The 14,437-nt window shown below is 44.5% G+C and overlaps 1 protein-coding gene across 1 annotated transcript in view; it reads left to right on the top strand.

The window, feature by feature from the left end:
• LOC126418887 (UDP-glycosyltransferase UGT5-like) overlaps nt 1-14,437 on the top strand; it is a 123,773-nt gene that overhangs the window by 67,386 nt on the left and 41,950 nt on the right. Inside the window, exon 4 of the mRNA XM_050085894.1 lies at nt 9,160-9,382. Within this exon, the coding sequence (XP_049941851.1) occupies nt 9,160-9,382 (223 nt within the window). The remainder of the gene's footprint in view (nt 1-9,159; nt 9,383-14,437) is intronic.

Below are 14,437 nucleotides of genomic sequence, written 5' to 3'. Positions count from 1 at the left end.
TATTACATTAACGAATCTACCAGTCGAGGAGGGGCCTTCTCGAATGAGAAGTCTATCACAGAGGTTTGTAAACTCCTCTTGATTTGTTGTGTACGAATTTGTTTCTGGGGTTCACTCCGGGAATAGAATTTCTAGTGAAGGCACTATCAGCTGGTCACTGAATAGCGCAGTATCTGACAATGTCGGCTGTGGCAGCTTGACGTCACAGCAGCTCTCATCTAGAGCGGCTGGTGAGGGGCGGAAGGGAAGGGAGCAAGAGTTCGTTGGCTCAGCTGACGTCCGAGAAGCGGAGACTCGTGGAGTGGGTGAGCGGCGGGTCTAGGGGGGGGGGGGGGGGGTTCCATGCAGCACGGGAGGAAACAGCTGTGAGCGTGAGCGGCAGGTTGGAGGTAACGGGAAGAGTAAGCTTCGCCTCTACTCGATGGAGTCTCGTGTACTTGAACGGCCGTCAAATTTAAACAGCTATGAAGTGACTCCGATACACGTATCTGGTTGGATCACGCGAATGACCAATTCATAACCAAATGCAATGTCACAAAATGTTAAAAGTATTTCCTCCAGCTTTCACTGCTACCTTTAAGTGGCTTTAACTGTTCAGAACTTTCGGCGCGAAGGCGTTTCTCAGGGCGATATGTGTACTCAGTCTGCACTTACCATATGTACTAATTTCGTTTCAGTATTCGTGTTTACAAACTTTATCGTGTCTTACTCCACAACAACATACAGGGTGTTACAAATAGGTACGGCCAAACTTCCAGGAAACATTCCTCACACACAAATAAAGAAAAGATGTTATGTGGACATGTGTCCGGAAACGCTTAGTTTCCATGTTAGAGCTCATTTTAGTTTCGTCATTCCAACGTGATCAAATTGTAAATTTTCACAATCAACATGTGGGGACTGACAAGAATCCGCACGCAATTGTGCAATCACGTCATCAACAGATTTTCTGTGAACGTTAGGGCAGGCATTGTTGGTGATGTCTTGATTGGGCCCCATGTTCTTCCACCCACCCTCAAAGGAGCACGTTATCATGATTTCATACGGGATACTCTACCTGTGCTGCTAGAACATGTGCCTTTACAAGTACGGCACAACATATGGTTCATGCACGATGGAGCTCCTGCACATTTCAGTCGAAGTGTTCGTACGCTTCTCAACAACAGATTCGGTGACCGATGGATTGGTAGAGGCGGACCAATTCCATGGCCTCCACGCTCTCCTGATCTCAACCCTCTTGACTTCCATTTATGGGGGCATTTGAAAGCTCTTGTCTACGCAACCCCGGTACCAAATGTAGAGACTCTTCGTGCTCGTATTGTGGACGGCTGTGATACAATACGCCATTCTCCAGGGCTGCACCAGCGCATCAGGGATTCCATGCGACGGAGAGTGGATGCATGTATCCTCGCTAACGGAGGACATTTTGAACATTTCCTGTAACAAAGTGTTTGAAGTCACGCTGGTACGTTCTGTTGCTGTGTGTTTCCATTCCATGATTAATGTCATTTGAAGAGAAGTAATGAAATGAGCTCTAACATGGAAAGTAAGCGTTTCTGGACACATGTCCACATAACATATATTCTTTCTTTGTGTGTGAGGAATGTTTCCTGAAAGTTTGGCCGTATCTTTTTGTAACACCCTGTATAAAGGGTACTCGGGAAACCACAGTGCTGGCGGTTTCGTTAAATTGGTTGAATTCCAAAGGAAAGAGCAATTTGAATTAACTCATTTGGGTAAAGTGTCAGTAGAATATGCGAAAGTGCACTAAACAGTATCAGTTGATAACAGTTAAAATCTACTTCTCCGTAACGGCGAAATTCAAGTTTAAGAAATAACTGGTGTAATATATACTGCGAAGAGCTCTTATAGCAACCATAGGGAAGTAAAAGATAGGTTATATACTGCAAGTTAAGTAACTGTGTCTGATAAGTGTGCCGCACGGAGTGGCCGTACTGTTTGAGGCGCCATGTTACAGACTGCGCAGCCGCTCCCACCGGAGGTTCGAGTCCTCCCTCGGGCATGGGCATGGGCATGGGCATGGGTGTGTGTGTGTGTGTGTGTGTGTGTGTGTGTGTGTGTGTGTGTGTGTGTGTGTGTGTGTGTGGGTGTTTTGTTGTTGTTGTTTTGTTGTTGTTAGCGTAAGTTAGGTTAATCTAGTTTAAGTACGTATGTTTTTGGATAGGGTCGGTCTTTAGCAAAACACAATTTCGTTTTTTAACCCAAACATGTTTCACTGCAGCTGCAGCATCTTCAGTGCGCTTCTATTTTTCATGTGTTAAAGATAGTGTGTTCTTTGCTGTGTGTATACATGTAGCTATTAGTTTTTAAATCGTAACTAAAGATATTTGAAGAAACACATAATTTACGAATTCATACCTTTTTACTACATGATGTGGTTTTTCTGATGTGTTGTGTTTCTACAGTGACCGTTCTGTTCCACATTTTGTCATCAGCAACCACTTACAGCTTAAAGTAGATAAATTGTTTAAGCCACAAACTGTGGAACAAACCGGTCACTGTAGAAAAACAACACATCAGAAAAACCACACCATGTGGTAAAAAGGTATGAATCCGTAATTTATGTGTTTTTTTTCAAATATCTGTAATTACGATTTAAAAACTAATAGCTACATGTATACAAACAGCAAAGAACACTCTTTAACAGATGAAAAATAAAAGCCCACTGAAGATACTCCAACTGCAGTGAAACATGTTTGGGTTAAAAAACAAAATTCTTTTGCTAATGGTGGACCCATCCAAAAACATACGTATTGTTAAAGCAAACACGGAAGAAAAGAGCTTCAACCCCAAGATGATTAGTTTAAGTAGCGTGTAAGTCTAGGGACCGATGACCTCAGCAGTTTGATACCTTAGGTATTCACACACGTAAGTGGACGTAATTCCCAGAGGATAGATACCCGTACTGCTTCGTGCAGGGATCTGGGGGAGCCCACTTAACCTGAAAACCCACTTGTAGAGCAGTTCCACGCATAGCCTGTGTCTCAGCTTCCTCTTGTAGCATCTCATTTCGGATCTAATCAGTGTCATGGATGAAGGTTTTGTAGGACGCTATCTGAATGCGATTCGCAACCGCTTCCCATTCTTCACTCGGCTTTTGCCTCAAAGTGGAGAGCTTATCGCGGTAGCAACTGGTCCCAGGTTTCTGAGAATACCTCTGTCAATCCCTATGCTAGTACTTCAGATGTCCTCGCATTTCGGAGTGTGCCAACAGATTCCACATACAGTAAGGTGACAAAAGTAATGGGATATCTCCTAATATCGTGTCGGACCTGATTTTTCAAGGCGTGAGCAGCAACTCGACGTGGCAGGGACTCAACAAGTCGTTAGACGCCCCCTGCATAAATACTGACCCATGCTGCTTCTATAGCTGTCGTTAAATGCGAGCCGCGCGGGATTAGCCGAGCGGTCTTAGACGCTGCAGTCATGGACTGTGCGGCAGATCCCGGCGGAGGTTCGAGTCCTCCCTCGGGCATGGGTGGGTGTGTTTGTCCTTAGGATAATTTAAGTAGTGTGTAAGCTTAGGGACTGATGACCTTAGCAGTTAAGTCCCATAAGATTTCACACACATTTGAACAATTTTTTTTTTTTATAAATGCGAAGGTGTTGCCAGTGCCTGATTTGTGCACGAACTGACATCTCGATTATGTCCCATAAATGTCCGACGGGATTCATGTCGGGTGATCCAGGTGGCCAAATAATTCGCTCGGACTGTCCAGAATGTTCTTCAAACCAATTGCGAAAGGTGACATGACGCATTGTCATCCATAAAAATACCATCGTTGTTTGGGAACATAATGTCCATGAGTGCCTGCAAATGGTCTCCATGTAGCCGAACATAAACGTTTACAGTCATTGATAGGTTCAGTTTGACCAGAGGGTCCAGAGCATTCCATGTAAACACAGCTCACACCATTATGGAGTCACCACCCGCTTGCACAGTGGCTTGTGACAATTTCGGAGCATGAATTCGTGGGGTCTGCGCCACACTCGAACCCTGCCATCAGCTCTTACCAACTGACGTAGGGACTCATCTGACCAGGCCACTGTTTTCCAGTCGTCTAGGGTCCAACCGATGTGGTCACGAGCCCAGAAGAGGCGCTGCAGGTGATGCCGTGCTGTTGGCAAACGCACTCGCGTCGGTCGTCTGCTGTCATAGCCCATTAACGCCAGATTTCGCCGCACTGTACCAACGGGTACGTTCGTTGTACGTTCTACATTTATTCCTGCGGTAATTTCACACATTGTTGCTTGTCTGTTAGCACTGACAACTCTACGTAAACAGCGCTGCTCTCGGTCGTTAAGTGAAGGCCGTCGGCCGCTGCCTCGTCTGTGGTGAGAGGCAACGCCTGAAATTTGGTATTCTCGGCACACTCTTGACACTGTGAATCTCGGAATATTGAATTCCCTAACGATATCAGAACTGGAGTACGATGTGTGTCTAGCTCCAACAATAGTTCCGCATTCAAAATTTGTTAATCCCCGCCGTGAGGTCATAATCACATCTGAAACCTTTTGTACCTTGTGTAGACGGTACTGGCGTCATCTGTATATGAACATATCGCTATCACATGATTTTTGTCACCTCAGTGTCTATGCAAGCATCTCGCACTAATTTGAGTTATGTAACAAACTCATTTTACAAAAACGGTCAGGGTTAACAGAATGAGAGTTTCACTCTGCAGCGGAATGTGCGCTGATATGAAACTTCCTGGCAGATTAAAATTGTGTGCCGGACCGAGACTCGAACTCGGGACCTTGGCTTTTGCGGACAAGTGCTCTACCAACTTTTTTTTGTTTTACCTTCATTTTGTTCGTAGTTGATCGTTGTGTTTGGTCGTTGCGGACGTCACATGACTTCCGGTCAAGTTCGTTTGTTGATCCTTCCACTAAGTTTTTTTATTACAGAAGCCAACCAGCTCTCTGATCAAAGCCAACTGAGCTACCCAAGCACGACTCACGCCCCGCACTCACAGCTGTACTTCTGCCAGTGTGAGGTCCCGAGGCAGTTTTAATCTGCCAGAAAGTTTCACGGTCAAGGTTATTTGCAAAATAAGTGGACTTTTCGGCAGGTTTTCCCATGAATGAGGGCATAAAAGCAACTGCCAGAAAAGTGTTGGCTTACATGTGGGCGTAGCAGTGTTAATTCCCGTTTTGCTTCTCTCTGCTCCACCGCAAAGTCTGTTATTCTCTCTAATAATGCGCCTAAACTGCTTGTTTGGCTATATGCGTCACTGACCGCGTTCGGAGGACTACAGCCAGTGACGAGGACATACGTATTGGTCCCGTCCTCCTCAACGGATACTTGAACACTGAAATCTACTTCTATCGGTCTTGTTACCTCACGACCGACCTGCGTTTCTTTATCTACTGCTGGAGGGGCAAAGATTTGCTGCTGCATTAGCTCAAGTTGTTTCTCGAGTTCTCTACTCTTTGTTACAGACTAATCTTTATTTCCTCCAATTTTTTTCACTAAAATTTGGTATTACTGCGATGGCTTGATAGCCCAGCTGGTCTTTCTAAACGGACAGTTCCTACTTTCCTTTTAGCGATTTAATTATTCTCTCTTGTAATCTTTGCTTTTTTGCTAACCGTCTCGCTGCTTGCGTTTGGAAAGCTTCAGCTCAGCTTAACCGTGGGCTGTCAGACGAGCTTTGCACTCTGCTTTTTGTTTCCATTTTAGGAGGCACAGTTACACAGAAGAGACCTAACAATTAACAAATGATTCAGTACAAAAGTAATTGAAACAAACTCCACGGATGTGAGGTTACGGTAAGTGAAAGACATATCGAGAGTGATTTACGTCCCTTCGCTCGAAAGTTTCCTTCCTTCATATCTCCTCTGTGTTACAACAGATGACGTGTCACTGATCTCATTTGTACTAAGATTTCAGTACACTCGAGTTGTCTGTTTGCTTCCACCGCCCTGAGTGGAATGCGTAAGTTATGAACAGTCTTCACCAACCTACAGTTTTCTGTAATTGCTGTCCCCTGCGCATAAAACGGCACCTGGGTTGTAAATCCGTTCTCTTGAGGTTGTAATAAAGAGTTAGCGAGGAGCTGGTATTGTATGAATAATTAAATTTTGAACTGGTTTGTTTAAATGAGACGCCCCTCGTTTTTTATTAGCAGAGTACGAGAAACTACAATTGTAGTCCATTTCATAAACCACAAACAATTTCCGTTCTTTGCACATCCACAGAGAACAAACTAAATAATGAACTGCATGTTTCCGTAATTATTATAAAATGGTTCAAATGGCTCTAAGCATTATGGGACTTAACATCTGAATTCATCAGTCTCCTAGACTTAGAACCACTTAAACCTAACTAACCTAAGGACGTAACACACATCTATGCCCGAGCCAGGATTCGAACCTGCGACCGTAGCAGCAGCGCGGTTCCGGACGGAAACGCCTAGAACCGCTTTTTTTTCATTTTTGTTCGGTATTGCTCGTTGCGTTTGGCCTCGGCGGACGTCACAAGACATCTGATCAAGTTGATCGTTGATTCCCTCACTCAGTTTTTTTATTACAGAGAGCGAGCAGCCCTCTGACCGAACACGCTGAGCTACCGTGCGGGACAACCGCTCGGTCACAGCGGCCGGCCGTAATTATCATCAAAATAGTTCCCAATCACATGTCTAAAACCCAGAGACTGCTAATTAAGTTTTTAACCAATATCGATCGCGGCAGACACTATGTCTACCGATTGAGTTCTTTCATTTAGAAACCAGAGATTGCTAATTAAGTCTTAACTGAAACCAACCACGACAGACAATACACTGATGAGCTAAAAAATGATGACCACCAGATTAATAGCTTGACTGTCCGTCTCTGAAACGATATACATCACTGATTCTGCGTATCGGCGATCCGATAGTGTGTTGGTAGGTTTGTGCAGGTATATGTGGCATTAGATGTCTAAGCACAGGTCATGTAATTCACGTAAATAACGAGGCGCGGATCTGCGTACCCGGTGATGGCCCCAATAGCGATCCAGATGGGTTTCACAGGATTCACATCAAGCGAATGTGGTCGCCGAGCCATCAACGAGAATTCACTATAATACCCCCCAAACCACGGTAGCGCGGTTCTGGCTGCTGAAAGGTGACATCGCCTTCGGGGAAGACCTCAAGTGGGGTGCGACACAGGTGGTTCACAGCTGTCAGCGTGTCTTCGATTACCACCACAGGTCCCATTCAAGCGCAGGAAAATGTCTCCCATAGCATAATGCTGCTCCCACTAGTTAGCGACCGTGGTGCATTGCACATTTCGAGTCGTGGTTCACCTCGTCGACAGCCTTTGTGGAGACGACCATGACGTAGTGTAGCAAAAATGTGCTTCACCCGAAGAGCCAACACGTTTCCATTGATCGACGGTCGAATCCCGATGGTTCCGTGCACACTGCAATCGTAATTGACGATGTCGTTGGGTCAACATGTGAACACATAGGGGTGGTCTGCTGCAGAGCTACCTGTTCAACAGCGTACGGTGGACGGTGTTCTCCGAAACACTTGTGCGTGCACCAGGATTCCGCACGTTTAATTACATATAAAAGCCGACTACAGAATTTTCCTTCGCGTGAGACTGCACCTACGAGATTCGTTCAAATGGTTCAAATGTCTCTAAGCACTATGGGACTTAACATCTGAGGTGATCAGTCACCTAGACTTAGAACTCCTTAGACCTAACTGACCTAAGGACACCGCACACATCCATGTCCGAGGCAGGATTCCAACTTGCGACCGTAGCAGCAGGTGTTTTGGATACGTAACTTATTTCGTAGCAAATCAGCATTTATGCTTCACAGATACTGCGAAAGAATAGATAACCCCTGAACTTCAACACAAAGAATCATGCAGTTTTGAGATTTCTCAGAAGCTGTCATTGTCATATCATAATCTAATATTTAGTAAATCGGCGCTTGTGAATTAGTTACTGTACAGATGTTCCAACTAGCATATTCTGTTACATTTAGTTTCCCCTTAAATGAGATTATATATATATATATATATATATATATATATATATATATATATATATATATATAACTCTATTTTAGAGTTTACTAATAACCATACTTAACCTCAAAATTTTTAGGAAATTACTAATTTTACCACCATTTTTTCTGTTTCCTTAATAGAAATCTCGTTTTATGTATTTACTTCAATTCTTACAGGCAGTTAGCAGCTTTGTAGCTCAAGAGACTAAAAGATAATCAGCAGGCTTAGTTTAAAGTTATTTGTTCACAGTCCTGTAAAACATTCCAGCAGCAAAATCCCAGCTCCGTTGTGAATGCTGTTCCCGAACCCAGGATGAGCTGGTTGACATTCATTCATAAGCACCTGGAAATAACCCTGACTACTGTCAACCGATTGGCAGCTTTTGCGAACTGATGACCACATACAGTATGAATTCGTGATCATTTCTCACCTTGCTTAATACACTTAAATATTAGTAGTATTACTATTATCAATCAATCTGAAACAAAGATTTACTATTTTTAAGCATCCTATAAGAATAGGGCATTTCGGTGTAGTCACGCTGCAGATCATTGAGAGCATCCCTGTTGAAATTCTTAGAACGAACATGCAAAGAAGAATCGGGCAACATGTTACTTTCTCCCACACTTGTCTCGCGAAATGACGACGACGACGACGAGAAAATGTGAGGAATTAGAGCTAATAGAGAGGTTACAGACAATTTCTTCGCACATTTCACTTACGAATCGAGCACGGTAGGAGCAAAATGACAATAGTATGAGAAGTACCTTCCGCCACGGATCGTAAGATGGCTTGCAGTGTATGGATGTTGATGTGCATGTGGATGTAGACGTAGACGTACCTCCTATCTTCTATGTCTCGGCTTATTGTTCAACAGATACTTTATGATCCTGTTCCTTACATTCTTGTTATATGCTCTTTTCATTTGTCCCTGTAATTCATTATTTCATAAATCAGATAAAATGTTTAATTTTTGCCCCATATCCTCATTTCTCTGTCTTGTTCTACATTACAAATTATACCTAACCACTTTCGTTTGTCTTACATATCACATCTTTTATCGCCCAAAGTACTGAATTTAGAACACATTATGCGATTTTATAACTACACATTTACCGTAATTTTTTTCCTACAGGACCTGCAAAAGTTCCTCGATGAAGCTCCAGACGGGGTGATATACTTCAGCCTTGGCAGCTACATCAAAGGCACCGACCTGAGGCCGCAGGCCAAAAAGGCTTTCATTGAAGTCTTCTCCCGCATCAAGCAGAGGGTCCTTTGGAAGTTCGAAGACGACAATCTGCCTGGAAAGCCGGACAATGTCATGATTTCCAAGTGGCTGCCGCAGGCTGACATACTTGGTAAGTACTTTCGGAAGGTTGCTAAGATGCTACAACAAGAGGTCTTATAGAGAATAAAACTAAAAACTCAGAAGGAAATGACTGTACAGGTCTGATTTACTTAGGCAGCATTCCTCTGGAATATTGGAAGCTTGTCACTTTAAAGCGATTGATTTCGCTTCAAATTTACCTGTGACTGTAAAATTTGTGAACATTTTCGCAGATCACACAAGGATCTGGTGAAAACGACAGATACTGAAAAAAGGAAACCGATTACTAGCACACATGTAATTCAGTTTTTCTTCTAGTTCGCAAAGAAAAAGCTGAAAGACGCCAAACGATCTGGACACAGGTTCCTGCAGTCACAACGATTTGCATCAGTTGGACCTCTTGAGAGGCAGATCACTCAAACTCATATGCGGCAATGAAATTGTTGCGCAGTGGAATAAGGACATGAAAAGGGTGGCTCCGAAAAACGAGTCCTGGATGTTAGTTGTTTAAAAAAGCATTAATGATCTCAATAACAGGGGGGCTCCTCAATCTACTAAAATAAAATATCGGTCCACACTGACTTCATTTCATTATAAAATGTGTGTCCAATAAATAATACGAAGAATGAGATTATCACTCTGCAGCGAAGTGTGTGCTGATATGAAACTTCCTGATAGATTAAAACTGTGTGCCGGACCGAGACTCGAACTCGGGACCTTTGCCTTTCGCGGGCAAGTGCTCTACCAACCATTTTTTATCTCATTTTGTTCGCTTTAGTTCGTTGTATCTGCTCGGGGCGGACGTCGTAAGACATCCGATTAAGTTCGTCGATGATCGATTAACTCAGTTTTTTTATTACAGAGGGTACGACACCACAGTTCATCAAGAGTAGTGACTGGCGTATTGTGACGAGACAGTTGCTCGGCCACCAGAGACCAGACGTTTTCAATTGGTGAGAGATCTGGAGAATATACTGGCCAGGGCACCAGTCGAAAATTTTCTGTATCCAGAAAGGCCCACACTGGACCTGAAACATGCGGTCGTGCATTATCCTGCTGAAATGTAGAGTTTCGCAGGGATCGAATGAAGGGTAGAGCCACGGTTCGTAACACATCTGAAATGTAACGTCCACTGTTCAAAGTGCCGTCAATGCGTACAAGAGGTGACCGAGACGTGTAACCAATGGCACCTCATACCATCACGCCGGGTGATACGCCAGTATGGCGATGACGAATACATGCTTCCAATGTGCGTTCACCGCGATGTCGCCAAACACGGATGCGACCATTGTGATGCTGTAAACAGAACCTACATTCATCCGAAAAAATGACGTTTCCATTCGTGCACCCAGGTTCGTCGTTGACGACACCATCGCAGGCGCTCCTGTCTGTGATGCAGGGTCAAGGGTAAGCGTAGACATGGTCTCCGAGCTGATAGTCCATGGTGCTGCAAACGTCGTCTAACTGTTCGTGCAGATGGTTGTTGTCTTGCAAACGTCCCCATCTGTTGACTCAGGGTTCGAGACGTGGCTGCACGATCCGTTACAGCCATGCGGATAAGATGCCTGTCATCTCTACTGCTAGTGGTACGAGGCCGTTGGAATCCAGCAAGGCGTTCCGTATTACCCTCCTGAACCCAGCGATTCCATATTCTGCCAATAGCCATTGGATCTCGACCAACGCGAGCAGCAGTGTAGCGATACGATAAACCGTAATCGCGATAGGCTACAATCCGACCTTTATCAAAGTCGGAAACGTAATGGTACGCATTTCTCCTCCTTACACGAGGCATCACAACGTTTCAACAGGTAACGCCGGTCAACTGCTGTTTGTGTATGACAAATCGGTTGGAAACTTTCGTCATGTCAGCACGTTGTAGGTGTCGCCACCGGCGCCAACCTTGTGTGAATGCTCTGAAAAGCTAATCATTTGCATATCACAGCATCTTCTTCCTGTCGGTTAAATTTCGCGTTTGTAGCATGTCATCTTCGTGGTGTAGCAATTTTAATGGCCAGTAGTGTATAGAGCAGTGCTCTGAACAGATACAGGGAGACAATTATTGAACTATATGAAAGAAAACTTAAATTAGTTACAAATAACGGCGTGAACACATTCCATTCAACATGAAAACTTCACTACAGATATTCAGATTTAGGTTATGACATGTTCGATACACCTGCCATCATTGGCGATTATGTGGCACAGACGAATACCGAAATTCTGAATAACTCGCTGAAGTGTCGGAACATCGATATCTCGTGAGTGTCGATATCCTGACGACCTACTGAATGACTGTTTTCAGCTCGGCAATAGTTTTGCGGTTATTCCTGTACATCTTATCTTTAATATAGCCCCACAAAAAGGAGTCACATGTGTTCAGATCCTGAGAATATGGCGGCCAATCGAGGTCCATGTCAGTGGCCTTTGGGTACTCCAGAGCCAGAATGCGGTCCAAAAAGTGCTGCTCCAGGACATCATTCTCCGGCTTGTATGGGGTCCAGCTCCGTCTTCCATGAACCATATCTTGTCGAAATCAGGGTCACTTTCGATAATGGGGAAGAAATCATCTTCCAAAGTCTTCACATACCATTCAGTAGTCACTGAGCCATCAAGGAATATCGCACTGATTATTCTGTGACTGGATATTGCACGTCACACAGTCACCTGTTGAGGGTGACAAGACTCCTCAATCACGAAATGCAGATTCTCAGCCCCCCCCCCCCCTCCAAACGTGCCAATTTTGGTTACTGACAAACCCATGCAAATTAAAGTGGGGTTCGTCACTTAACTGAACCATACAGCGCATACTAATTCCTATCATGCCATGCAGCCAACCGTGCAGTTTGAACGTCCCAACCCAAAACGTTCAAATTATGAAGATTTTATTTCACATAGTTCAATAACTGTCACCCTGTAGCTTTGGCTTATAAACATGAGCAGTATTCAGTACTGGGCCAAGTTTCCACCACAGGTCATTGTACCAGCATTTTAAGTTGGAGCTGATGGACACTCATGCTGTGCGTCCACCATACTCAGAGTAGTAGTTTGTGACTGCCGGTGGCTAGGTAGCTGACAGAAACAACGCAGACGGCGGGCTGTCTGCACAGCTTGTGGCCCCTCGCTCGGCCCTTGCCAGCACTTTTTTTTTCTTCTTTATTGTGGTTTCATTCCCCTGCCCCATATGGGCAGGGGAGGGCTGTCAGCGGCACTATCCGCCCATCTTCAGCTGAGTGACATGACAACTAATACAAAAATAAAATGTTACATATAAGGCGATAAAAGAGGGGGACATGAAACAGAGTAAGGGGTGATAATGGAGGTAAAAAGACACATGGAGACGTTCATGGGGGACAATTAAAAAACTTGACATTAAGTTAAAAACCACAGTTGACGAGTTGTAGAACACAAAAAAGGCACTGAAGTCACATGCTTAGGTTAAAAGTTGGCCACACTAAAAAACACTCCAGAACAACACACTTTAAACCCACTTCGAGCACACACGATGAAGAATAAAACTGACAGGTGGGACCTGCCGAGGGAGAGGCCGGAGAGGATGGATAAGGAGGGGAAAGCAAGGGGCAGCAGGGGAGGGGGCAGGATGGAAAGAGTAGGGGCATCAGTGGGTGCACCAAGAGGCAGGAAACAGCTGGGGCAGGAGATGAAGGGGGAAGACAAGGCAGGAGGGAGTGCAGAGACACTGAAGGTGAGCACAAGGGAGGGAGAGGGAGGGGGAGTAGGAGGGGAAAGCCGCTCAGGAGAAGGGAGAGGGTGCCAGCACTTTTGATATGGCCCATGCATACAGGCAGATGAGTCCAACAACCCATCCACTGAGCATATCTACTCTGAGCCAGTGGCCCGTGTGTGGCTGATGGTTCCGTGGACTTGTACAAGGTCAGGGTCTGTCTGTTCGACCAGTGGGCTTTATCCTGCTAGCCTCGGCCGCTACCTGCCAACCCACACACCCTTGGTTCAGGCCGGTAGGGTCCACCAAGCAGTCACCAGTGGCCACACACAGGTGGATGGGTCTGTGGACCAGTCAGGATGTGAATCGATGTCTTTTGAAATGGATGCGATCTCGCAGTGACTAGCCTGTAGTCACTGACATTCGCCTGTGCCTTCTTAAGCTGATTAAGGATCCCAGACTTGCACCTAAAACATGCAACATCTACCCATTGTGGAGAGAATTTTAAAATGGGGAAACGACAGCTTAATCATTGCACTCACTGGGGCTGTTCATAATCAGCATTGATATATTCACATGATACAAGGCTGTTTCAGAAGCGAATGTTGAATGAAAGAAATGAAATAAAAATGGGATGAGTCAGACGAGAATGGATTGACGCATTTCAAAGAATGCACAGAGACCAAATCTGCAGAACGGTCCTCAAATCCAACAATTTTCTCCCTTTAACCTGAAGTTGAGCAAACGATCTCACTGCTCTGCGAAAGAAAACTTTATTCTCATCGAATTCACTCACATTTCGTGAAAAGTAAAATTTCTCTCATGAACAAAGCGCAATACCTGTTTGTGATTGTTTGTCTTTTAGAGGCAGGCGATAGAGATGAGGTTAAGCAGTTCTCAACAAATTATTGCCCTGAATTCCGTGGTCTTGGCTCACTATCCTTCTTTCCAGCACGTTCACAAAGGAGGATGCACTGCTTTGATTATCCCATAATTTCAGGCTGGAAGTTTACACAACATGACTTGGATGGACCTTGAATATATTCAACAAAGAAGTGCTGGCAACTGGCAGTATGTCGTCTTTGTTATAACTGAGCAATTGCAGTATTCATCTTGTCGATAGCTTCTTCGTACTGGAAGTGCTGGGTATTTTATTAAATACCATTGGTTAGAAACACTCCGAAAAAGTTGGAAAGGTGTTCCAGGATAGGTTCCATACGTTACGCTGTTTCAGAGTCAATTAGCACTGAACTTAACCAATCAGGCTTTTGCGCTCGCAAATTCAAGCGATCTGCCAGACAAGGTGTTGTAAAATGTATGCTTCGTTTGGTTACCTAAAACCGAAGAAGAGTGCGATAAAAAAAAAATTGGACATGGGGCGATGGTAAGGATTGAAGTCCCAAC

Source organism: Schistocerca serialis, chromosome 9 (genome assembly GCF_023864345.2).
Source record: "Schistocerca serialis cubense isolate TAMUIC-IGC-003099 chromosome 9, iqSchSeri2.2, whole genome shotgun sequence".
Taxonomy (NCBI): domain Eukaryota; kingdom Metazoa; phylum Arthropoda; class Insecta; order Orthoptera; family Acrididae; genus Schistocerca; species Schistocerca serialis.
Note: the sequence above shows the minus strand (reverse complement) of the source record. Positions and strands in the feature narration are given on the sequence as shown.